The sequence below is a fragment of the Mastigoproctus giganteus genome, chromosome 2 (genome assembly GCF_048544385.1).
Source record: "Mastigoproctus giganteus isolate SK-2022 chromosome 2, ASM4854438v1, whole genome shotgun sequence".
Classification (NCBI taxonomy): domain Eukaryota; kingdom Metazoa; phylum Arthropoda; class Arachnida; order Uropygi; family Thelyphonidae; genus Mastigoproctus; species Mastigoproctus giganteus.
The window spans coordinates 112,096,660-112,122,795 of NC_143576.1; the positions used below are offsets into that span (position 1 = coordinate 112,096,660).

The 26,136-nt window shown below is 36.4% G+C and overlaps 1 protein-coding gene across 2 annotated transcripts in view; it reads right to left on the bottom strand.

The window, feature by feature from the left end:
* LOC150089498 (O-acyltransferase like protein-like) overlaps window positions 1-26,136 on the bottom strand; it is a 201,657-nt gene that overhangs the window by 105,246 nt on the left and 70,275 nt on the right. For both annotated transcript variants that reach the window (XR_016546670.1, XM_090368626.1), the window contains exons 8-9: window positions 20,051-20,143; window positions 10,766-10,931 (exon numbers count right to left, since the gene is read on the bottom strand). Coding sequence is in view for 1 of the 2 variants with exons in the window: in XM_090368626.1 (XP_090224752.1) it covers window positions 10,766-10,931; window positions 20,051-20,143 (259 nt within the window). In the remaining variant the exon portion in view is untranslated. The remainder of the gene's footprint in view (window positions 1-10,765; window positions 10,932-20,050; window positions 20,144-26,136) is intronic.

Genomic DNA, 26,136 nt, shown 5'->3' on the forward strand with positions numbered 1-26,136 from the left:
AATTTGTCTTTGCATAAGCACAAAACGGCAACATAGAATTTTTTTTTTTCCGAAAACAACGCAACCGACAATACTAGGTTAATGACACATGAAAATAACACAGAAATACAAATCAAACTAAACTCACCTCATCAGTCCTGGCCTGTTGGCTTATATACCTCCCGAACCCCCTGCAGGAAAGCCATGGTCCGATTTTCGCTGCCAGAGTGCATACGCCGCCACATATATTCTCCGAGGTACGAGTCGAACTGACCATCCACTGTTCTAGATGGCAGTTGCCGTTTAATGGCACTCCACGTTCCCTCGATACTGTTGGTGTTTGCTCCAGTTTCAGGGTCGGTAAAATGAAGCGAGTGGTTTACCGCAATATGCTTAAAACCTTCATCCTCCAGACAATCATAAGACTTCCAGCAGTCCGAAACAATAGTAGTTCCGGGCAAAATGGAAGTCTTAATGATGTCAAGGAGGACGTCTTTACTCCTACTTTCAACAACCCTGAAAAAACACCGTGATGTGCCTCGTTCAATCCCACCAAACACCCAGTGCCCATTCAATCTTTTTCCTCTATTATACTTTCTCTTGCCAAACTTGCTCTCATCAATTTCAACCACAACACCCTCGCCACCTATCATACTCCTTTCGCTCAAACACAGCTGCACACACACTTCTCGACAAAAACTACGCCAGTCACTCACCGTGGTTTGACTCACACCCATCTCACTCAAAACATATTCACATGGTACCTTCTCCGCCCAATAATGGGTGAGAAGAAGGACCTCAATCATTCTTAATTTACTTTCAGCAAACCACGATCCCTTTCGTACAGACCTTTTAACGTGATGAGAATTGGCCCCTTTCTTTCTGCACACCCACTCAAATCCATCCCTAATGTCCTTTCGCTCGGCCAATCTCATCACACATCCACACTGAAAACACTTATATTCAGAAGCAATCAAATTCACACTCATACACCATTCAATCACAGCCTTACATCCGTCCCTTTCTAAACCATGCAACATTCTCGCACTCACTCGCTCCATTGGGACAAAACAGGCAGAAAAAAAACACAAAAAGAAACAAAGAAATAAAAACAACAAGAAAATGTGACGGCAGCACACAGCAGCAAAAAACAAAGAAACAGTTTACCCGCAGGATGGAACGGGATAACGACAAATTAGGCAATAACCAGAAAACCACGAGGCAATAACAAGAACGACAAACTAAAACCAACAATTAGCACCTTACGCAACAAACGCCAGCATTCAAAAGAAAGAACACGCAACGAATTTCGCATTCACCGCTCCAGTGACATCGTATCACGTGACAACCGCGTGAAACGAAGAGAGGATGCAGTCAGTAGGCGGGGTCAAAACCTGTCAATCACTGCTTCCCCCCGTTCTAACAGCCAATTACAAGGGGGCACCGTATATTGGAGTATGGCCAAACTTTGATATCATATATTTGGATCTTAGAAAGGCTTCTGATACTGTTGCACATGTAAGACTGCTACACAAATTGGAGCAGTGTGGCATTGGAGGCAAACTGCTGCTATAGATAAAGGGATGGTTGAGTGGGAGAAGACAGAGTGGTAATCAATGGACATTGCTCTTCGTGGACTAATGTTATTAGTGGAGTCCCTCAGGGTTTAATGTTGGGTTCATTGTTGTTTCTGTATTTATAAATGATACTGATGATGGTATATTAGTCAATATCAAAGTCTGCAGACAATACGAAGGTTGGTAGGGTTGTTAATGACACTAATAACAGTATGCTGCTGCATCAGGATCTATAAAAGTTGAGCAGATGGGCTGAAAGGTGGCAAATGAAGGTTAACATTGACAAATGTAAAGTACTACTTATGGGAAGCAGTAACCCCAGAGTAATGTATCAACTGTGTGGTACTACATTGACAGTGGTAGAGAATGAAAAGAACCTGGGGGTTATTTGTGCAGGCAGATATGAAGTTTTCTGAGCAGTGCAGACGGTTTGCAAAAGTAGCTCATGGTGTCTTGTCAATGATATACAGGAATTTGTCTAGCAGGGATAAGGATAAGGAGTGGATTATCTCCTTGTATAAGGTGATGGTCAGGCCACACCTTGAGTACTGTATACAGGTCTGGAGGCCTCATTTCAAGAAGGATGTAGAGCTGTTGGAACGAGTAAAGAGAAGGGTAACAAGATTAGTGAATGGAACAAAGTGTTGTTCTTATGAAGAAAGGCTTAAGTTTTGCAGATTACAGTGTTTGGAGACTACGCACCTGCGAGGGGTTCTGATTGAGGTGCCTTGAATAAAGCCTTGATTGGTTTGAGAATGCTCAATGCTGATGGGATTCTTTCTCTTGCTCAGAATAATCACCTGAGAAGGCATAAATTCAAATTGAGGAAAGACAGTTGCAGGACAGATGTGCAGAAGTTTGCCTTTAGCCAGCAGGTAGTTGATTGGTGGAACAGACATCCATCTTTTGTTGTGGAAGTTGATAGCCTAAATAAATTTAAAGCTGAGCTGGACAGGAATTTGGAACAAATGGAGGGGTGAAATCAGAGCCTTTTTTTTTTTTTTTTTTTTGGCTGATGCTGCATAAGCATTCTCTCTTGCATTGTGTGCCTTTACTAATGCTATACTGCATACTGAGCTGAGTGAGACGAGTGGTTTGGCCTAGCTGATTGCATGAAAGGGCCAGGCCCTAAAGCAGTTGTTAAAATTTAGAAAAACACTGTTGCCATTATTCTTATTGCTGTGTCCCTAAAAAAAATAACTGCAAATAAGTTGTTAAAAAATTGGGTAATGCTAGTAATGGCCATTTAAAGATTTTTTTCAAACTTTACAAAATGAATAGAACACGGAGGTTCTCATTTGAAAACAAACTACAGTAGAATGTAAAGTATGCTGTAATTATAATAACAAGCTAAATAAAGCTATATAAGGCTTCAGTTCTGTGTATGGAGACTAAGCATCTTTGAAGTGGTCTGATGAGGTGTTTAAGGCTTTGAATGGCTTGAGAAAACTCAGTGCTGATGGGATTCTTCCTCTTATTCAGACTATGCATATGAGGGGAAAAATTCAAATTGAGGAAGGATGGTTGCAGAATAGATGTGCAGAAGTTTGCCTTCAGCCAACGGGTGGTTGATTGCTGGAACAAGCTTCCATCTGTTGTTGTGGAAGTGGATAGTTTGAATAAATTCAAGGAAGAACCTGACAAATTATTGGGCTAGATAGGTGAAATGGGAATTTTTTTTTTTGGCTGATGCGGTATAAGCTTGCTTTCTTATATCATTTGCCACCACTAATACTAATGTGTACGCCATATCCAAAATTTTCATAACTTCATATGCGTGTCCCCCCCAACTTTTTCTTACCATTGAATACACATGAATTGTCAAACTAATAGAGTAAGATTACCTGCGAAAAGATCTAAACCACCCAAACACTTTCCAGTTCATTTCACAAATATACGAGGCCTCTATTCTAATCTCAACGATGTCTATTTTCACTTACAGTCTGCCATACCCCATATACTTTTTCTGACAGAATCTCAGTTATCGGTTGATTCCACTACTGCTCATCTTAGTTGCCCAAATTATTTGCTGTATAATTCCTTTCTCCTCAAAGGTGGTACTTGTGGATATGTCCATTCCGATATTCCCTGACAGAGACTTGGTAATTTGGAATCTCCTCTTTTCAATCTTCTCTGGCTTAAAATCTCTCTACCTCATTGGGTCAAATTCATCTGTTGTCTCTACCGTTCTCCCAACCCCACTAATCACTTGGAACTCTCTGATTTCCTCTCTTTTGAAACTTGACTTTCTCCAGTACAAATTTCCTAATAGCAAGGTAATTTTTCTTGGTGATTTTAATGTTCACAACTCCAGCTGGCTTTCGTTTTCTAGTCACACTGACCTGGTTGGTTGAGATGTTGAGGCTTTTGAAATTATTAATGACCTTCCACAGACTGTTACATTTACCTACATGAATACCAGACAAGCCTAACCATACAGCCAACATGCTTGATCTTTTTCTCACAAACAACCCTTCTATGTACACGGTCAAAGTGAGTGGTCCTTTAGGCACTTCAGATCACAACTTGGTGATTGTCTCTTCTTCAATGGAGCCTTTATCTCATGGCTATGCCCAACCTCATATTGTTTGGCCTTACAAGAATGCAAAATGGGACGACCTGTGAGATTTCTTTTCTTTGTTTCCTTGGTCGGATTACTGTTTCAAAACTTCTGATGCCAACATTTGCTCAGATCATGTCAGTGAAATTAATTTTGTAGGAATGGAATCCTTTATTCCACACTCCACTTTAAAATCTCTTCCTTTATCTAAACCTTGGTTTTCTAATAAATGTGCTAAGGTTGTTCAAGAGAAGAATGCTGCATATCATAGTTGGCTTGGTTCCAATTCTTCAGTTTCATTTTCTGTCTACACCAAAGCTTGCAACAATTGTAAAGCAGTTATTAATCAGTCCAAACTAGATTTTGAACAGGCTAAGAGTAGAAAACTTGCTTCTTGTCCTAATGGTAGCTGAGCATTCTGGTCTCTTGCCAACGCTATTGGCCACAACTTTTGCCCATCTCTGCTCTCACCTCTGTTAAAACCAGATGGTTCTGTTGTCACTTCAGCCAAGGATAAAGCTGACCTGCTAGCATCCCATTTTTCTTCCAAATCATGTATTAATGATCTTGGTAAAACACCTCCCACCATTCCCAACATGCTCCATTCAATGCTTCCTCTGGTCTTCCGTCAAAAGGATTTTGCCAAATCTTGATGCTAAGAAAGCTCCAGGTAATGATGGATTTCTCCACTTGTTCTCAAAGTTTGTGCTCCTGAACTTACTCCTGTCCTTTGCTGCCTTTTTTTTCACTTTCTTATTCCAAAGTTGTTTTTCCTTCTGCTTGGAAATTTGCTCGTATCCAGCCAGTTCCTAAAAAGGGTGACAAATCCCTCCCATCCAATTATCATCCCATTGCAGTTACTTCTACAACATTCCGTCTGATCAACGATTGCCAGTATGGATTCCGTCAGTGTCGATCCACTGGTGATATTCTGGCTTATGTTACCCATTTATGGACTAATTCAATGGAAAGGTTCGGTGAAACACAAGTAGTTGCTCTTGATATCTCAAAGGCTTTTGATCGTGTTTGGCATAAAGGTCTTCTAAACAAGCTTCCATCTTATGGTTTGCCAACTGTTTTTAGTAATTGGTTATCCAGTTTTCTCTCTGATCGCTCACTGAGGGTGATGGTAGATGGCTCTCTGTCTTCTAACTTCTCCACTAATGCCGGTGTCCCCCAAGGTTCAGTTCTTTCCCCCACTCTTTTCCTCTTGTATATTAATGACCTTCTTCCATTGACTGGAAATCCTATCCATAGTTTTGCCGATGATAGCACATTGCATTCCACTTTCCATTTTGAGAAACCTTGCCCTGCTCAATCAGCTTCAACTTCTCGAATATTTGCTACCAATTCCTTAAATGCCAATCTCCAGGTAATTCTCCAGTGGGGCAAAGACAACTTAGTTGATGTCAATCCTTCTAAAACTCAGTTTTGTCTTATATCTCACAAAAAGGATTCTTTTGCTCCTATGCTTATCTTTGGTGGCACTGCGATTTCTAGGCAAAATGATATATCTCTTTTGGGGATTACCCTGACTTCTAATCTCTCTTGGTGATGTACTTTTGAATTCCAAAATGTTGTTTTTTATATCTTTATGGACCAGAAAGCCAACTCCATCTTCACTCCTTTCACTGTTTCCATTGGTGTACAGCAGATTTCCACTTGATAAAGTTATAAGTGATTCATTTCTTCTTCTTGTTTCAGCCAAACCAATGATATTCTAATTTACATTTTCTAATTCCTTTTCCAGCTCTAGTATCCTGTCTTCACCTTCACCTCCCTTAAAAGAAAGGTAAAGTGCAGCCATTATCAACCCACTGCAGGATGGAAGCCTCCTTAACAATTCATGCTGAGGGAAATGGACCATAATCTGCCATGGTGGTCCAGTGCAGGTTGGCAGATCGACCGTATTCAGCAGTCAGGGGCTTGAACCCCGGTCTACTCAAAGAGCATGTGCTACTACACTCTCGCTCCTGACCACTCGGCTATGGAGGCCGTTCACCCCCCTTACAATTAACAAAATTAAATGATATGTAAAAATTGGAAGAATATTATCCACAGGTTAGCAAAATAAAAATAAATTTACACTTACATACATAGCTTAATTAATATACAGTGCTAACAAAAAATAACACTTTGTAATCTGATATTTCTGTTTACTGACTATTTTTGGGGGGGGGGTTGTAAAATCTAAAACAGTAAAAAAAAGGTGAGTGTCAATCAATAACAAAGAACACGGCACACAAAAATTGCAACTAACACGATATGCACAAGTGAGATACAGAGTAAAAAGATTCTGAACAGAGTTTTATTTTACCATACTGTAGTTTTCTTCAGATTTTAAAAGGAAACAGGAATTTTTAACAAATAAATCAAAGACATATTTTAAATAGACTTTCAAAGGGAAAAAGTGGGTCTTTGTTAGCAAAATTTTACTATGTTTGAGCCGACCGGGCTAGCCGAGTGGGTAAAGTACCTACCCGGCAACCCAAAGGTCGCGGGTTCGATTCCCGCCTCGGGCTTGGATCAAAGTACTGCAAAAACCTTGGGAGGTGCAATATGGCCACAGAAGCCGATGCGCCAATAACTACCAAATCACAAAAAAAAAAAAAAAAAAAAACTATGTTTGAAAGTTAACCATAACAGACATTAAAAACAACAAGGAAAAAATTTAAATTCGCATCTAAACTTGATTCAGATGGTGAAAAAAAAAAGAAGAAAAATGAGAACAGCTAACATCCCTCAAAGATGCCATTTATTTGTGGTTCATGCAGAGACAAAGTTAAGGAGAACCTCTATCTAGACCTTTGTTGCATGGAAAGGTGCTGGATTTTAACAAAAAATTAGACAGCCCCTATGATTTTAAAGACAGTGTTTTTATTTCTAAACTTATTAAACCTTTTTTTTTAGTCTCCAGGATAAGTTCAGTTAAATTCAAACCAACTGGAAATCTGAACTATCCCTGGTCCCAATTAGTTCAGATTGTTGATGCTCTGCTATATTATATATACATAATTTGGAAGATTCCAAGGTGTATATATGAACATTTAGAATTTCCTTTTTGTATTTGGAAGCTTCGATGGAAAATGATGATTGTATTACTTTAATTATTGTATAATACATGAATATAAAGGAGTGTCAATAAATGTCTTATTTAATAAAAAAAAAAGCTTTATAGTCATAAATCTACAGAGAACAATCACTGCCATGGGCTCTAGGGGAATTTAAAAGGAGGATCAATCCAGGAAAAAGAGCTATAATCCTCCGGATTTAGGATTTTTTGTGATAGTGTAGTCAGATTAGTTTTATACTAAGATAGAGGACTAAAGATAGATAATATTAATGAGTGCATTTAAGTATAATATATAATATAGTAATAAAAAAATAAATAAATACTCCCCAAATTTACTGGTGAGCCAGCATATACACAAAAAAAAATAAAAATAAAAGGTCTCAACAGTTCAAGTGCATGATTACTAAGTTAATGATTGCAGTAGTAGTAGTAGAGGCATGTGATGCAAGAAAGCAAGTGTATGAGCTCATGCAGCATCAGCCAAAAAAAAAAAAGAAAAAATTACAAAACAATCCCCTCTGAATGTTTGTCCAGTTCCTCCTTAAATTTATTTAACCTATCAACTTCCACAACGACAGATGGAAGTTTGTTCCAGCAATTAACCACCCGCTAGCTAAAGGCAAATTTCCACACATATTCTACATCTGTCCTTCCTCACTTTCAATTTATGGCCCCCCCCCCCTTAAGTTCGTAATCTGAACAAATAGAAGAATCCCATCAGAATTCAGCGTGCTCAACCCATTCAAGGCCTTATACACCTCGATCAGATCACATCACAGGTGCCTAGTCTCCAGCTGCTGCAATTTGCAGAAATTGCAGCAGCTGGAGAAGGGCAACAAGATTGGTGAGGGGACTCTTCATTCCCCTCACCAATCTTTTTTCCCTTCTCTGTACACGCTCAAGCAAATCTACATCCTTCCTAAAATGAGGCCTCCAGACCTGCATGCAGTACTCAAGGCGTGGCCTGACCATTGCCTTATACAGAGGGACAATCACCTCCTTCTCCCTGCTAGCAAAATTCCTATATATCATTGACAAAACCCCATGACCTGCCCTGGCAGCCTGTCTGCATTGCTCAGAAAACTTATATCTGACTGCACAATTACTCCCAGGTTTTTTCATTTTCTACCACCTTTAGTGTAGTACCACACAGTTGGTACGTTTCTCTGGCGTTACTTCTACCCCTATGCAGTACTTTGCATTTTTCAATGTTAAACTTCAGTTGCCACTTCTCAGCACATCTGCTCAAATTTTCTAGATCCTGTTACAGTAACACTGCCATTACTGTCATTAACAACTCTGCCAACCTTTGTATCATCTGCAAACTTCGATACTAAGCTTGATATACCTTCATCTATATCACTGATAAATAAACAAAACAACAGTGGATCCAACACCGAACCGTGTGGGACTCCACTAATAACATTAGTCCACGAAGAGCAGCACCCGCTGATTACTACCCTCTATCTTCTCCCACTCAACCATCCTTTTATCCATTGTAGCAACTTACCCTTAATACCATTCTGCTCGAATTTGTACAGTAGTCTTCCATGTGCAACAGTGTCAAAAGCTTTCCTGAAATCCAAGCATATGATATCAAAATTATTTTTTGCATTAGTTCCTTTGTAACCACATCATAATAACCAATCAAATTTGTCAGAGAAGACTTTCCCTTAACAAACCTATGCTGTGTCTGAATTATTGCTGCAGTCTTGTCTAGATGATCCTGTAATGCATCTTTAACCAGTGACTCCATTATTTTACCTGGTACAGAAGTTAAAGTAACTGGTCTGTAATTACTCGTGTCACCCTTTGTGAATTGGAGACACATTTGCACATCTCCAGTCCGTGTTGACCTCCCCTGAGTCCAAGGATGCTCTCATAATTATGGCTAAGGGTCTGCTTACTTCCTTTGCCACCTTGTTTAATATAACTGGATAGATCCCATCCACCCCAAGTGCCTTTCTTATGTTTAACTTGAACAATTTCTTCTCCACTTTGTTCTCAGTTATTACAAAATTATTAAGCACCCTGTTACAATTTGATAACATTGTGGCATTTTCAAACCTTAAAAACTCCTCATGTGTGAATGTAGATGCAAAATACTCATTCAGTTTGTTTGTTATCTGAGCAGGATCATCAACAGTCAAACCATCGAAGTAAAGTAAAGAAATCCTTGCTGTTTTTCTTAGCATCCTTTGCCAAAGATTTTTCGTAATTTGCCTTCACCTGCCTAACCTCCTTTGTGACTTGATTACAGACTAGCTTATATATATCATAGGCTTCTGTGTCGCCTGATAATTTATATGCATCCCATGCATTTGTATTCTCTGCCATGAATCTCTTTAGTTCATTTAACAACCATTTAGGCCTAAACCTTGAACAATATTTCTTAATAGGTATGAAACGTTTAGTAGCTTCCACTATTAATTCCTTGAATGCTTCCCACTTAGAATTTGCTGTTGGTAACATTATCAGTTAGTCCCACTGTACAGAATTTAAAAACTGTCTGAGACCACTGTAGTCACCTTTACGGAAGCAAAAACCCCTAAACCTTGGGGACACATTTGCACATCTCCAGTCCTTCCTTTACCCATGATGGTAATTATATATTTAAGTAAATCCCACATCAGTACACTGTGATCACTGCCACCTAATGGTTCCTTTATCTGCAAATTCTTAATACACGAATGATCACTGCTGATAACCAGATCAAGAGTATTACCCTCTCTGGTTGCCTCTTGAACATGCTGCTGCAGAAAAGAATCATCCAATAAATCCACAAAAGTCTTACTAGTGTGCAAGTGACCAACCCATAAGTTCCAGTCTATATCTGGAAAGTTAAAATCCCCCATTATAAGACATTCTGATTTACTAACCCACTCTATTTCTCTGTACAATTGTTCATTGTACTCATTAGGCCTATAACACACTCCTACTCTTATTTTTGCTTTCGCAGTGCTTATGTCACACGATTTATTGTAAACTCCTCTGACCTGGTATAAAGAAGAAGAAGGACATATTACTTGTATATTTTTAAATATACAAATAATAATAATATATTATGGTTGTTCATGAAAAATTGCGGTTTTAACCTAATAAATAAATAAATAAATCCATTAAGTAAATATTATATTTCTATAAAAATATTATTAAACAAATTTACACTGTATTACTAATACTTTAATGCACAAATATATAATGAACAAAAGTTTCATCTCTCATAAAAATAGTCATCATGGTATTTTGTTATATACCTTTAGTTTAGGTTCCATATAATAACAGTGATGTAAATGCTGTTTTTTGTTATATGGAAGCACTTGCGTTATTTTCATATATCTCATTTGATATATAATGAAATTATTCAAACTATAAAAGTGCCTCAATACAGGCACTTGCACAGTCTGATGACACTGGCCAACCTGTAATATCATTAATGATAAATAAATAAAATATATATGATTTATATAATGCAGTCCACAAATATTTTTCCTTCCTGTACTGACCATATAAAAAAAACAGGTTTCTCACCACTTTTTTATAAGTCATACTTTTTTCTATTCAATTTGTACGTACCATATCATCAAAATGTGTCCATGCATTAAGAGGAAGTAGTGTTTGCCACCATCTCTGTTCACAGTTTGCTACTTTTTTGCCTATCATATCTTCCCACAAAGGACCTGATCCGATAAGGGGCATTAGAAACATTAAACATACTGCCCCTGCTAATGGTGGTGTTAACCTAAGCATAAAAAACATTAATAAAATAAATTACCCATCATAAGCATAGCTATATAATTTTCCTCATTTATTTGAACATGACATAAAATCATCACATCAACAATAAGTAAACATACAGTTACCTTCAAAATACTATAAATCTAACTTTAATGGACCTCGACTTAGGTGGATTTTGGAAATACTAGACAGCAAACCTTATTTCTGAAGGCTTTTTATGTTCATATGAGACCCAGTGATGTAACTACTTCAGTCTGATGGTATATGCTAACAGTTAAAACATTTTCACAAAATGCAGAGTGCCAGAATTTTGCTTACCAGCAGTTCTAATCAGCCTGTCAGTAAAGTATTAGCCATATAGTGCAAGGAAGTCACAGGCTTGTGATGCACCAGCCAAAAAATAAATAAATAAATAATAATAATAAATAAATAAAAATACAAATTATGCACTTCCTTCCTCACATAGGTAACTATCCAGTTAATCTTTAAATTTCTTCAAACTGTCAGCCTCAACTACCTGCAAAGGCAACTTGTTCCAGTAATTAACAACTCACTGGCTAAAAGAAAACTTCCTACAATCTAGTCTAAACCTCTTCCCCTATAATTTGAATTTATGGTCTCTAGTTCTAAGACTGAAAATTCTGCCTTCATTCATTTTACTAACCACTCTCAGAGCCTAATAAATCTCAATCAGGTATCCTCTAAGGCTGACAAGCTCTGTAGCTTACATAATTGAAGTCATTCCTCATATGGTTGCCCTTTTGCTCACCATGTGAGTTGCCTGTCCAAAGACAGGCAACTCACGTGGTGAGATCAGTAAATTTGGACAATTTCAAGAATCTCAATGTCATTGTTCAGATGAAGTCTTCATACTCGGACACAGTATTCCAAATGCACTCTTCAAGTTGCCTTATACAATAGGATTATGATCTACCTATCTCTACAGAATATTGTTCAATAATTCATCAATAAGACACCAGTGACTTTCCTGGCTGCTGTTTGCACTGCTCAGAAAATTTCATATCTCCCCATACCATAATTCCCAGATCCTTTTCTTCTTCTACTGTGTTTAATACAATCTTACCAAGTCATTTTGGGATTGCTATTTGCAATAAAAACATAGTTGTCACTTTTTTTGACCATTCTTGAAGCCTATTCAAGTCATCCTGAAGGACTGTTGCTTGGCACTGATCATTAACAGCTCTCTTAATCTTTATGTCATCTGCAAATTTTGACATCATGCCCTTTATCCCTTAATCAATGTCATTTATGAAAATCATAAACAACAGTGGCCCAAGAACCAATCCTTGGGGTACCCACTTCTGATATTACACCACTCCGAAGAATATCCTTTATGACAATTTTCTGCCTTCTGCCCTGCAATCGATTTTAGATTCTTTCCAGTAATCCCAACATGTTCCAGCTTATACAGTAACCTCTCATGAGGGACTGAGTCAAATGCCTTGCTAAAATCCAAATAAACTATGTTGTCCAAATAACTAAACTCCAAATAAACCTTTATTGTATTTTAATGCTTTTATCTTGTTTCATTTTAAATCTTGTTTTATTTTATCTTGTCTTCTTTTAAGTATTTTATTTATGTACATTTCATATTGTATTTTATTTATCTTATTTTATTTTAATGAAGTCTCACTTATCCAGTTTGTTGGTTGTGACAAGAAATTATAGTGACATGCAGCCTGATACCCAAGGCTATTTTCTAGAGAGAATTTATTTTGTAGAGACAGAATACATTTGAACAAAAGTGGTACAAGGGGTTTTGGACTTTATCACTGAAGATACTTAAGGGTTCTGGGGAACTGCTAGTTAAGGGAGATGGGGTAATATACATATATGTTTATCTGATGATGTGGATCAAAATAACGTCGCACACATTTCAAGAATTCTTGTTTGTTACTGCAACAGTCGATACTGGTGAGATGTACTGAGGGTAATAATGTTTAAAAACAATGGAAAACCAGTGCTAACAAGTTTAAATAACTTCAGGGGGTTTGTCAGGGTAGAAAACCATACACAAATGCTCAGTCTTAACTGTGCCTACAGTAATGTCCAGATTGTCCTAATCAGGAGTTAAAATTCACTCCTGATCAAGACAACCAATATTGATATAACAGGGATAACAGAAACATGGTGCCACCTAGAAATATAGAATGATGAGTTTCACTATACTATGTATGTATGATGCATTTAAGAATAATGTACAAGATAAAGTGGTATAGAGGGAATGTGCCTCTTAGCAAAAGCAGCTTAAGCATAATGAAAGAATTCAGAATTTATACATGCCAGCATAGAATGTGTGTTGTGAAGTAGCTGAAGCTACTTCGCACACACATTCACATTGCAAAGATAAAAGTGGAGATAAGCTGCAAACCAGAAGATTAGGAAAAGTATGGTGAGAGCTTCTACATGCAAATGAAAGGATCAAGCAAGTGCAAATGTCTTATTATGAATAATTTCAATATGCTCCCTACTGATTGCAGTAAGTGGGAGAGAAACTATGGGGAGGTATAAAACAAAAAAAAAAAAAATTAGATGATTATTATTTGCATCAGCATGTTAGACAAAATACTAGTACTAAGAGTATTCTAGACCTGATTATTACCCATAAACCAGATGATACCGTAGGGTTCACAGTAGGGAGACCATTAGCAGAAGTGATTGTGCAGTCTTTAATTGGAAGAAGAAAGAAAGAAAGAAGGGGGACTAAGATAGTTTAAGATGGTACATGGCCAATATCAACTACACAGACAGCAGAGGAAGGTGAATACATTAGAATTATGGAACATCTTTAAAGCAAAAGCCTAGAATACATCCACATACCATTAAGAAAATATTCACAAGAAGGATGCTGATATGGATGAATACAGCAGAAAAAGATGGCATGAGAAAGTTTTAGAGTGATGAAAAGCACAGAAGCAAGAAAATCTGTAAAATTACTACAGAAAAGGTTAGGTTAGCAAAAGCTCAGTATGAGAAATCACTCTCAAAGAGAACAAAGAACAGACATAAAAAGCTTTTCATGTATGTGAATACAGAGAAGGTGATGTTGCTAATGAATTGAACAGGTACTTTGTAACGATCTCTTACCCTTCGGAATAAACAGAGACAGTGCGAGTGAGGCTAAACAGTACGAAATTACAGATGACTGTTCATTAGAAAAATTTTCAAGCCTAAAGGCAAGTAAGGCTCTTAGAGTTGATGACATATACTCAAAAATTTGGAAGGGAGTGGGGAGAGAAAGAGGAGGGGGCACTGAACCACTGAGGTTAATTATGAAAGCATCATTGGATTCGAGAGAGATTTTTTTTTTTTTTTCTCGACTGCAAAAGAGCCAACATATTACCAATACATAGAGATGGTTCAAAGAGTGAAGTGCATAGTTAAATACCAGTCAGTCTGACTTTAATAGAAAGGAAACTCGTGGAGGCAATGATAAAAATTCTGTTCAAGTTTAGGCCTAAATGGATGTCAGATGAAATAATAAGACTCAATCTTTCAAGCTGCCAAACTCAACACCAGAGCCCATTCTTGGGCATCAGCCAACACAGTGGCAATCTTCAAGGCAGAATGCGCTGGTCCCACAGGAGCTAGTTATTGTAGGTGATACAGTTGTCAGGGAAACAGGAAATATATTGTGCAAAAAGGATAGGTGGAATAGGAAAGGAACAGGGTATGTCTGCCAGTGGCAAAAGTTCATGTTGTAGAGCAGATATAATCTTTTAAGGGCATAAAAGGTGATACTGTCCACGTTGGTACTAATGACATTAAGATATATATTTTTTTTTTATGAAAACCTGAAACATGAGAGGTATAAGAACCTATAGTACTTAGTACTTGAGTTGGAGGTTGAGAAGACAAAAGAAGATATTTGTTGACACTGGACTTGAACTTATAAAAGCCAATTCAGAAGAACAGTGCCCATGGAAGTATCTGTAGAAAGGGCATGGAGCAGAAACAGTATGTCTATGAGACAGAGTAGAGAGACTCTGTTAGAGAGGAGTCATTAATTAACCTAACTGCCCTCTTCTGAATGGAATCTAGAAGCCTGAGAGAGGTTTTGGGACCACCGCCCTATATGTGGGGACAATATTCCATGGTAGGGCAGATTTGCGCTTTGTACAGAGTGAACAGCTGTTTGGAAGAAAAGTAACTGCGAGAGCAAAAGAGAAAACCAAGTTTTTTAGATGCAGAAGAAGCAATATTTGTAATGTGCTTGTGCCAAGAGAGATTAGAAGTCAGGTTATTCTCCAAATGAGATATATCATTTTGCCTAGAAATTGGAGTGTCATGAATGATAAGCATAGGAGCAGAAGAATCTTTTTTGCGAGATATAAGACAAGACTGAGTTTAGAAGGACTGACATCAACTAAGTTGTCTTTGCCCCACTGGAGAATTACCTGGAGATCGGCATTTAAGGAATTGATAGTGGATATTTGAGAAGTTGAAGCTGATTGAGCAATGCAAGATTTCTCAAACTGGAAAGTAGAATGCAATGTGCTATCATCGGCAAAACTACGGATAGGATTTCCAGTCAATGGAAGAAGGTTATTAATATACAAGAGGAAAAGAGTGGGGGAAAGAACTGAACCTTGGGGGACACCAGCATTAGTGGAGAAGTTAGAAGACAGAGAGCCATCTACCATCACCCTCAGTGAGGAATCAGAGAAAAAACTGGATAAAAAATTACAAAAAACAGTTGGCAAACCATAAGATGCAAGCTTGTTTAGAAGAACTTTATGCCAAACACGATCAAAAGCCTTTGAGATGTCAAGAGCAACTACTTGTGTTTCCCCGAACTTTTCCACTGAATTTGTCCACAAATGGGGTAACATAAGCCAGAATATCACCAGTGGATTGACACTGACGGAATCCATACTGGTGATTGTTGATCAGACGGAAGGTTTCTAGGTAGTTTAAGAGTTGGCGGTTAATTGATTTCTCCATTAATTTAGAAAGAGTAGAAGTAATTGCAATGGGATGATAATTGGATGGGAGGGATTTTTCACCCTTTTTAGGAACTGGCTGGATACGAACAAATTTCCAAGCAGAAGGAAAAACAACTATGGAATAAAAAAGTGAAAAAAGGCGGCAAAGAACAGGAGTAAGTTCAGGAGTACATGTATTGAGAACAAGTGGAGAAATACCATCAAGACCTGGAGCTTTCTTAGCATCAAGATTCGTCAGAATTCTTCTGACATCCTTTTGGAGAAAGATCAAAGGAAGCATTGAATGGAGCGTGTTGGGAATGGTGGGAGGTGTTTTACCAAGATCATTAAAACATGAGTTGGAAGAAAAATGGGATGCTAGCAGGTCAGTTTTATCCTTGGCTGAAGTGACAACAGAACCATCTGGTTTTCACAGAGGTAGGAGCAGAGATGGGCACAAGTTGCGGCCAATAGCTTTGGCAAGAGACCAGAATGCTCGGCTACCATTAGGGCAAGAAGCAAATTTTCTACTCTTAGCCTGTTCAAGCTCTAGTTTGGACTGATTAATAACTGCTTTACAATTGTTACAAGCTTTGGTGTAGACAGAAAATGAAACGGAAGAATTGGAACCAAGCCAATTATGATATGCAACATCTTGTCTTGAACAGCCTTAGCATATTTATTAGAAAACCTCCCACCATTCCCAACACGCTCCATTCAATGCCTCCTGTGGTCTTCCGTCAAAAGGATATCAAAAGGATTTTGATGAATCTTGATGCTAACAAAGCTCCAGATCCTGATGGTATTTCTCCACTTGTTCTCAAAACCTGTGCTCCTGAACTTACTCCTATTCTTTGCCGCCTTTTTTCACTTTCTTATTCCAAAGGTGTTTTTCCTTCTGCTTGGAAATTTGCTCATATCCAGCCAGTTCCTAAAAAGGGTGACAAATCCCTCCCATCCAATTATCGTCCCATTGCAATTACTTCTACTCTTTCTAAAGTAATGGAGAAATCAATTAACCACCAACTCTTAAACTACCTAGAAACATTCCGTCTGATCAACGATCGCCAGATGGATTCCGTCAGTGTCGAACCACTGGTGATATTCTGGCTTATGTTACCCATTTATGGACTAATTCAATGGAAAGGTTCGGTGAAACACAAGTAGTTGCTCTTGATATCTCAAAGGCTTTTGATCGTGTTTGGCAGAAAGGTCTTCTAAACAAGCTTCCATCTTATGGTTTGTCAACTGTTTTTAGTAATTGGTCATCCAGTTTTCTCTCTGACTCCTCACTGAGGGTGATGGTAGATGGCTCTCTGTCTTCTAACTTCTTCACTAATGCCGGTGTCCCCCCAAGGTTCAGTTCTTTCCCCCACTCTTTTCCTCTTGTATATTAATGACCTTCTTCCATTGACTGGAAATCCTATCCATAGTTTTGCCGATGATAGCACATTGCATTCCACTTTCCATTTTGAGAAACCTTGCCCTGCTCAATCAGCTTCAACTTCTCGAATATTTGCTACCAATTCCTTAAATGCCAATCTCCAGGTAATTCTCCAGTGGGGCAATGACAACTTAGTTTATTTCAAACCTTCTAAAACTCAGTCTTGTCTTATATCTCGCAAAAGGATTCTTCTGCTCCTATGCTTATCTTTAGTGACACTCCGATTTCTAGGCCAAATGATATATCTCTTTTGGGGATTACCCTGACTTCTAATCTCTCTTGGCACAAGCACATTACAAATATTGGTTCCTCTGCATCTAAAAAACTTGGTTTTCTCTTTCGCTCTCGGCGTTACTTTTCTTCCAAACAGCTGCTCACTCTGTATAAATCGCAAATCCACCCTGCCATGGAATATTGTTCCGACATCTGGGGTGGTGCCCCCAAAACCTCTCTCAGGCTTCTTGATTCCATTCAGAAGAGGGCAGTTAGGTTAATTAATGATTCATCTCTAACAGAGTCTCTCCACTTGCTTTCTCATAGACATACTGTTTCTGCTGCATGCCTCTTGTACAGATACTTCCATGGGCACTGTTCTTCTGAATTGGCTTCTATAATTCCCGCTCTCTCTTTCAAAACAGTCCGAACACGTGCCGCCACCAGCCAACGTCCATTTACTGTCCAACTTCAAACCCACAGAACCAACTTTTCATCTTCCTCATTTATTCATTCAACTTCCATTTTCTGGAACAACCTTCCTTCATACGTATTTCCTGAAAATTACAGTCTACAGAAGTTCAAGTCCAATGTCAACAAATATCTTCTTTCGTCTTCTCAACCTCCAACTCAAGCATGGTACTAAGTACTATAGGTTCTAATACCTCTCGTGTTTGGGATTCACATAAAAAAAAAAAAAAAAACACGACTTTTATAGGAACCTAACTACCGTGTTATGCAAGGGTTACCTGTATAATATTTCTTTCTTGCATCATTTTTCCACTACTAATATTAAGATTCTTCGCTGGATCAGAGGCTGCCTAAAAGACTGGAGAGAAGAGGGTAGTTATAAATGGACATTCTTCAGGGTGGACTGGCATGGCAAGTTGAGTACCTCAGGGATCTGTTAACATAAAATTAGTTATGAACATTTTATGATTTACATTTTTACCTGGATGCAGAGTTCCCAAAACAAAGGCCCCAAGTGGTTAGTGTTAGTGTTTAAAGCCAACATTGTCAAAGGCACCTAGTATATCCCCATCTTGGGTTCTGAAATTAACTTTAAGGTAGTACACAGAATATCTGCTGTTCACTTACCCTTTCTGAAACTAACATGGCACAAATGAATGACGTCAAGCCAGGATCTTCATAATGTGTTAACATTCTATTTGTTATTAAATGCTGCAAAATTTTCAGTTTGTTTCTATGAACTTGGTACATTTTAAGACATTTTAAATCTCATTAAACAAAAGCTGTTTTCAAAAAAAAAGAAGGAAAACAGCTTTTACATATTCATTAAATAACTTTGTAACATTTATATTTAGTTTAATTTCCACAACTTTTAATGATTTTGGATGCCTTTAAAACAAAGTTAATCTCATTTAGTTGAAAAGCGAGTTTTTTCTTGTGAGTTATAGTACACTTATTTCCCAATGATTTCTTCAGTAATGAATTTTTAGTGTCTAAAGATTTAAGCTTATGACTCTATACCCTTTCTTTCCAATAATCCGACAGAAAAAAAAATTGTGGGGGTTAAATCAGAAGACTCTTTGAAATGACAATGCCCCCAAAAAGAAGAGTCCAGTAAGACCTTCCAAAAAATTTATCCTCAAACAAAACCACAAGAATATTTAATCAACTTTTAATCTGCAAGTGTGGCATATCATGACCAATAAGAACAATTATTGCAATTAATACTGATGATGTTCAATTTTAAAACTGTTCCATCAGTTCAAGCGAATTCACTGGGAAAATTTTCATTCTCATATTTTTTAAATAAAAGTTTCAACAAATTCTATTCTTCTGTTCATCATCATGTAGAGCTCTATATAATTTTGAAATACAAATTTTATATCCAAAATATAAATTTTTTTGTAATATAAATTTTATTCTTCTTGACAATGCACTTGCTCTTTTTAGTATGCCTCCATGAAGAATATATACTCATCAATGGCATGAATACAGCTCTCAATCATTTTTCTTCATCCCCCCATACTTCTCCTTCAACCCATGCAAGGTACTAAGTACTATAGGTTTTGATACCTTTCGTGTTTGGGGTTTTCATAAAAAAAAAAAAAAAAAGCCTGATTAGATATTTATTATTCAGTGTGTCATAGCTCCAACCTAATCATACTGATATAATATATTTTAAATGACCTGATGAGCACGCAAAAAAATTATTTGGATGCAAGGTAATATTGAAATAAATATATTCTTCTTGGGGGAACCCATATTATGCACCACACTAATAAATGCAGTACTGCTCCCGAAATACCATAACTATTGCAATGAAACTGCCTACTCCTCCTGTCTGAAAATATCTCACTCTATATCCAATTACATCATGTGTTCTTTTGCTACAAATACCCTGGTAAATACCATTCAGCAAAAGGTCGCATGATAAATGGATAATCCTAAATTAACTGATATAGAATAATGGACTCTAGTAATAAATAATAGTTCAAAATGATTTTTTTTATATATATTACAATCAGTTATTTTAAGGAAAAAATGTCTTACCTCCAGAATCGATGCAAAATATATCTGAGTATATTTAACCTGCCACCATTTTTTTCCATATCCTTTAGATTAGAATAGGACACTAATAAGCCTCTGAAATACAGTCACAAAATGGATATAAAAATGGCACAATGTAATATTATAATATAATAGTATATATATATTTTGTTAGTAATGAATAAACAAACTATTGCAGTAGTGCAGACAAATAAACAGTAAGAAGTGTTCAATTATTAATATACAGGATAGCCCAAGTAAGTAAGCAAGCAAACTATTTTGAATATTTAATGATGTAACAATATGTAAATTATTTTAAAAACAGTTTAAAATCTTTTTTTTATTGTTTAAGAATAATTTAACATAGGACAAGTATGATGAGCCTTACAATGGAGGAGAGGATTGAAATTGTAAAATGATACGTAAAGTATATCTCAAAGAAATCTGCCAATTTGGAACTTTTAATATAATTTATATTTTAATCATACTGATATAATATATTTTAATTCTGAAAAAAATCTCAAATAAACCAAAATTTGAAACTTAAATACCCAAGACAAGCTTAAATAGACTCATAAAGGAAATTAAATACAAAGTTTATCATCCCATGTTGCTACAAAGTTTAAATGAGGACAACTCAGGTAGAAGACTGGAATTTGTCAGCCAGTTTTTTGCCATAAGAATTACAAACCCAAATATTGTTGACAATGTTTAGTGAGAAGCCACATTTAGACTAAATTAAATTAATCACTATAACTTTGTTTATTACTCTCTTTATGACCTCATTTATTCTTTAACAAGGATTGAAACGTCCCTGACTTAGTCCAGGCTGGAATTTGGATGGGAGGTATTCTCAGATATCTCTTTTCTTTTGAGAAATCAGTGGTTATTTTAGTAGGAAAAAACTACTGAGATTTCTAAAAAACAAAATGATTCCATTAATCAATCCAAAATCAACTTTCAGCATTGCTTTTTATGCATGATAAAGCACTGGCTTACTACTCAAAATTGTTTGTGAATTCTTAGATGAAGGGTTCCTAAGTCAATGGATCAGACAGCAAGGTTCCACTGAATTGCCACTGTGCCCCCAGATTTAACACCCTACAATTACTTTTTGTGGGGATTCTTAAAGGATAAAACCACCACTTAGTGAGCTATACTGATAATCAATTAATATCTTTTCCAACCAGATAAAGTCCCTTTTTATACTACAGGCACAGGGCAAAAACATTTGTGGAAAACAATAATTATTAACACCGTGTAACAAAAAAGTTTGTTTATATTTAACTGTTTCTTATATGTATTTCATGTGTGGAATCCAAAGGCATCAGCAGTCAACAGTTAGAGAATAAATTGATTGGAGCAAATGAGAGGAAAACTCCACATGAGGGACAAAATTTTTAAATAACTAAATGATTGCTATTTGTATCAACATGTCAGGGAAAGTATTAGGGAAAAGAATACTCTAGACCTCACCCATGAACAAGATGACATAATAGGGCTGTCAGTACAGGAAACAGTAGCAGGAAGTGATTACAGAGTTCTATGGTGGACGATGAAGAGAGAGAGAGAGAGAGAGAGAGAGAGAGAGGTAGCAGTATTTAAAGGCAAAGGAATGGGTTAAAACTTCAGGAAAGGAAATTAAGACGCTTAAGGTGCTACATGGCCTCTATTAACTGGGTAGATATTCCACAGATAGCAAATACAATTTAATTATGGTATACCTTTAAAACATTAATCACAGAAGCCTTGAATGCTTATATACCATTAAAAAAATACTCCATGAGAAGGATTCCAAGTTGAATGAATAACGAAGTTGCCAAATTACTTGAGCAGAAAATTACAGCATGAAAAAGTTACAGAGCAATAAAAAGTACTGAAGCCTATAACAGCTACATATTGATCTGTAACAGTGACACAGAAACAGTTAGGCTGGCAAAAAGAGCAAAGTGGGGGATAAGGAATTCTTCACATATATAAATGCAGAGAAGAGAAGAAGAAACCAGATTGGATCCTTATGTAATGGACATGGAGATAGTATTAGATACCCTAACTGAAGTTGCAGATGAACTTACAGTTACTTTGCATCGATATTTACAGAAGAAAAACTCTTTACGTCAATGAAAAATGCTAGGAGTGAAGTTGAAAAAATGTAATTAATGATGTTGAAATTTCACATGTTTATTTATTCAAAAAACTTTCAAGCCTTACAGGCTAGTAAGGCTCCTGGGGTTTATGGCATATACACTATAATCTTAAGGGAGGTGGCAAGTGAGTGCACTGAACCATTGAGGCTAATTATGTGAGCATCACTGAACTTGACAGTGATTCCATTGGATTAGAAAAGTGCCAATGTGTCTCCAATGCATAAGGGCGGGTCTAAGAGTGAAGTAGGAAATTACCGGCCGGTAAGTCTAACTTCATTAGTAGGGAAAATCATGGAGACAACGATCAAAGTTGGAATTCAGGATCATTTAGATAGAAATGGAATTCTGAAGGATACTCAGCATGGTTTTGTAAAGGGAATATCATGTTTAACTAATCTGGTTAGCTATTTTGACAGGGCTGCTCAAGAGCTGGACTTTGGAAATAATTTCAACATTGTTTATTTGGATTTCAGCAAAGCATTTGACTCAGTCTCACATGAGCGGTTACTTTATAAATTGGAACAGGTTGGAATCACAGGGAAAATCCTTAGATGGATAGCTGGATGGCTTCAGGGCAGGAGGCAGAGGGTTGTGATAAATGGTTATTCCTCAGATTGAGTTGATGTAAGAAGTGGGGTTCCCCAAGGATCAGTATTAGGACCACTGTTGCTTTTGATTTTCATATATGACATCGATGAAGGGATAGAGAGCGTGATGTCTAAATTTGCAGATGATGTAAAGATTGGTAGAGTTGTTAATGATTGCCGCCAAGCAGAGCTTCTTCAGAATGACCAAGATAGACTTCACTGATGGTCAGAAAAATGGCAGCTATGCTTTAATTCAGCAAAGTGTAAGGTATTTCACCTGGGAAACAGTAACCCCAAAATAACTTATACACTTGGTGGAGTTGAACTAAGGCCAGTAGTAGAGGAAAGGAACTTTGGTGTTATGATATGGTCAGATTAAATTCTCTGAGCATTGTAGACAGGTTGCAAGGAAGGCCCATGGTGTCCTATCGATGATGTATCGAACAATTGCTAGTAAAGATAAGGACGTCATAATCCCATTGTATAAGGCTATTATTAGACCACAATACAATTGGAATACTGTGTTCAGGTATGGAGACAACACCTAAATAAAGACATTGTGCTTCTGGAAAGGGTCCAGAGATAGGTAACTCACCTGTGAGACTGGCAAAATGGCGTCCATATGAGGAAAGACTTCGAATGTGTGGGTTGCAGAGCTTGGAAACTAGGCACCTTAGAGGAGACTTGATTGATGTGTTTAAGGCTCTGAGAGGCATAAGCAAAATGAATAAGGATGAAATTTTCACGGTTATAAATGATTCTAGAATTAGGGACCATAATTTCAAGTTACGGGGTGTAGAAGTTTAGACTGGATTGCAGAAAGTTTTATTTTAGCCATCAAGTTATAAATTACTGGAATAAGTTACCTACATGAGTAATAGAGGCTGACAGTCTGAGGAAATTCAAAGGTCAGTTGGATAATTACCTATGGGAGGAGGGAAATGCTTAGGTTGTCCATTTCCTTTTCTCTTATTTATTAATTATTATTATTATTTGTTTTCTTCTTATTATTATTTTATTCTTATCATTTTATTTTATTTATTTTTTGTTACTTTATTATTTTTGTTATTTATTTGTTTTTTATTGTTTTATTATTATTATTATTATTATTGTTCTGGTACAAACAAACAATATGAGGCTGCAAATAGGTTTGCCAAAGCTGTATTAGATCTCAACAGATATTTAATACATTATTGCCAAGATTCCTTTACTCAACAAGATAGGCTTCCTCAGATAATGAACTCTTGTGTAGTCTTAGCTCCACATTATACTGAGATTCTTAAAATTATAGAACAATTAAAGAACAAGAAATCTTACGAACTGGACTGTATTACAGTAACCGATGTAAAGAGAAACGAAGAACAGTTCTCTATTCTCTTGGTAGAGCTAATAGCACGGATGTTAGAGTCGGGAAGCTATCCTACAAATTTACTCTCATTTAAGGTAATTCCTATATATAAAAAGGGACCACCTGATGACTTTTGCAATTACAGACCAATAACAATACAGTCAATTTTAAATAAGATAATAGAAAATTATATATTTTCCCATATAAGCAAATATTTACATCAATATGGACTGTTAAACAACTCTCTATTCTCATATCAGAAGGGCAAGAGCACACAGACATTATTAGAGAACTTAGTAGACTCTCTAAACTTACATTTAAACAACAATAACTTCATATTGATTTTATTTATAGATTTGACCAAAGCATATGACCTAATTGATATCCCAATATTGTGACAGAAATTACTGAAACATGGTATAAGGGGAAGACTCAATCAACTCCTAGCAAATTATTTAACCAAGAGAAAAATAACAGTAGAAGTAGAAAATACAAAGGAAAAATCTTATAATGTAAAGAGAGGAGTACCTCAGGGTACACATGCTGGGCCAATCATGTTCAACGTCTATATAAATGACATATTCGAAGTAATTAAGAACTCCTTTATAAAAATTTATGCAGATGATATAATCTTATATACAATAGGAAAGAACCTAACAAAAATGGAGAATGATTTACAACAGGATGCAATACATTTACAAACTTGGTTGTACGATAATAAATTAGCACTCAGCTTTGAAAAAACAAAATTTTTGGTAATAAGACCTCATCAAACCTTGGACATTCAACTCTCTATCAAATTGCACAAACATGATTACCTACATGATCAGAATTTCAAGAATTGCAAATGTCTAACTGTGGAAGAAGTTTCAAATCATTGTTACCTTGGGTTATGGATTGACTGCAGTCTAAGTTGGGTAATGCATATAACAAACTTGTACAAAAAAATAAGATTTTATATGTACTTTTTCTACTACATTAAGAATAAGTTAAATCTTAGAACAAAAGTTAACTTATTTTATGCATTAGTGGACTCCCAACTCAATTATTTAGTAAATATATGGGGACGAGCAAATAAAACAGAAATAAGGGCAATAAACAACTTAATGAATAGGATTCTGAAACTTTTAATGGGGACAAACTCTTGGAATGACCTGAACAAGAGAAGGCAATTTTTGTTGAAACATAAAATACTGTATCCAGTTCAAAAACTGAAGTTAAATCTATTCTTAAAAAATCTTAACACTATTTTTGAAGAGTTGAATCTGCAAAGAAATGTCTCACAAAATTTAAGGAACCCAAAAGCAATTACTTTGCCTCACCCTAGGATACTAAATAGATTTGGAGATAGGCACACAATGAATATAATAAACAACTTGTTGGCTAGCATTGATTTCAGGCTCAGGAGAAGTTACCCCATCTCCAAATTAAAATTCCTAATAAGAAAATTCTTGATACTCAATGACACAGTAGATTAGAATTGATATGCAGATAAACTACTACCTCTGTTTACAGTGTGGAATATACTATGTGTAGTGACTTCATAGTCTTTTCTGTAAGATAACAAATTTGTACAAAACTGTTGTAAAGGAAGAATTACAACTTGTTGTCAAGAAATTTACTTTTCTTAACAAGTTCATTTATTGTAAACGAATTCTCTTGATAAATAAAATTGTATTGTATTGTATTGTTATTTATTTTTTTATTGTTTTATTATTATTATTATTATTGTTCGAATTCTCTTGATAAATAAAATTATATTGTATTGTATTTTTATTGTTTTATTATTATTATAATAAAAGGATAAATAAAATTGTATTGTATTGTATATGTTTTTTTTATTGTTTTATTATTATTATTATTATATATATATATTTTTTGGCTCGTGCAGCATAAGCCATAGGCTTCCTTGCACCATGTGGCCATTGCTAATACTACTCAGGAAAGATAGTAGCAGAATAGATGTGTGCAGTGTTGAATCCAGAGCGTTTGCACCAGGGAGATGTA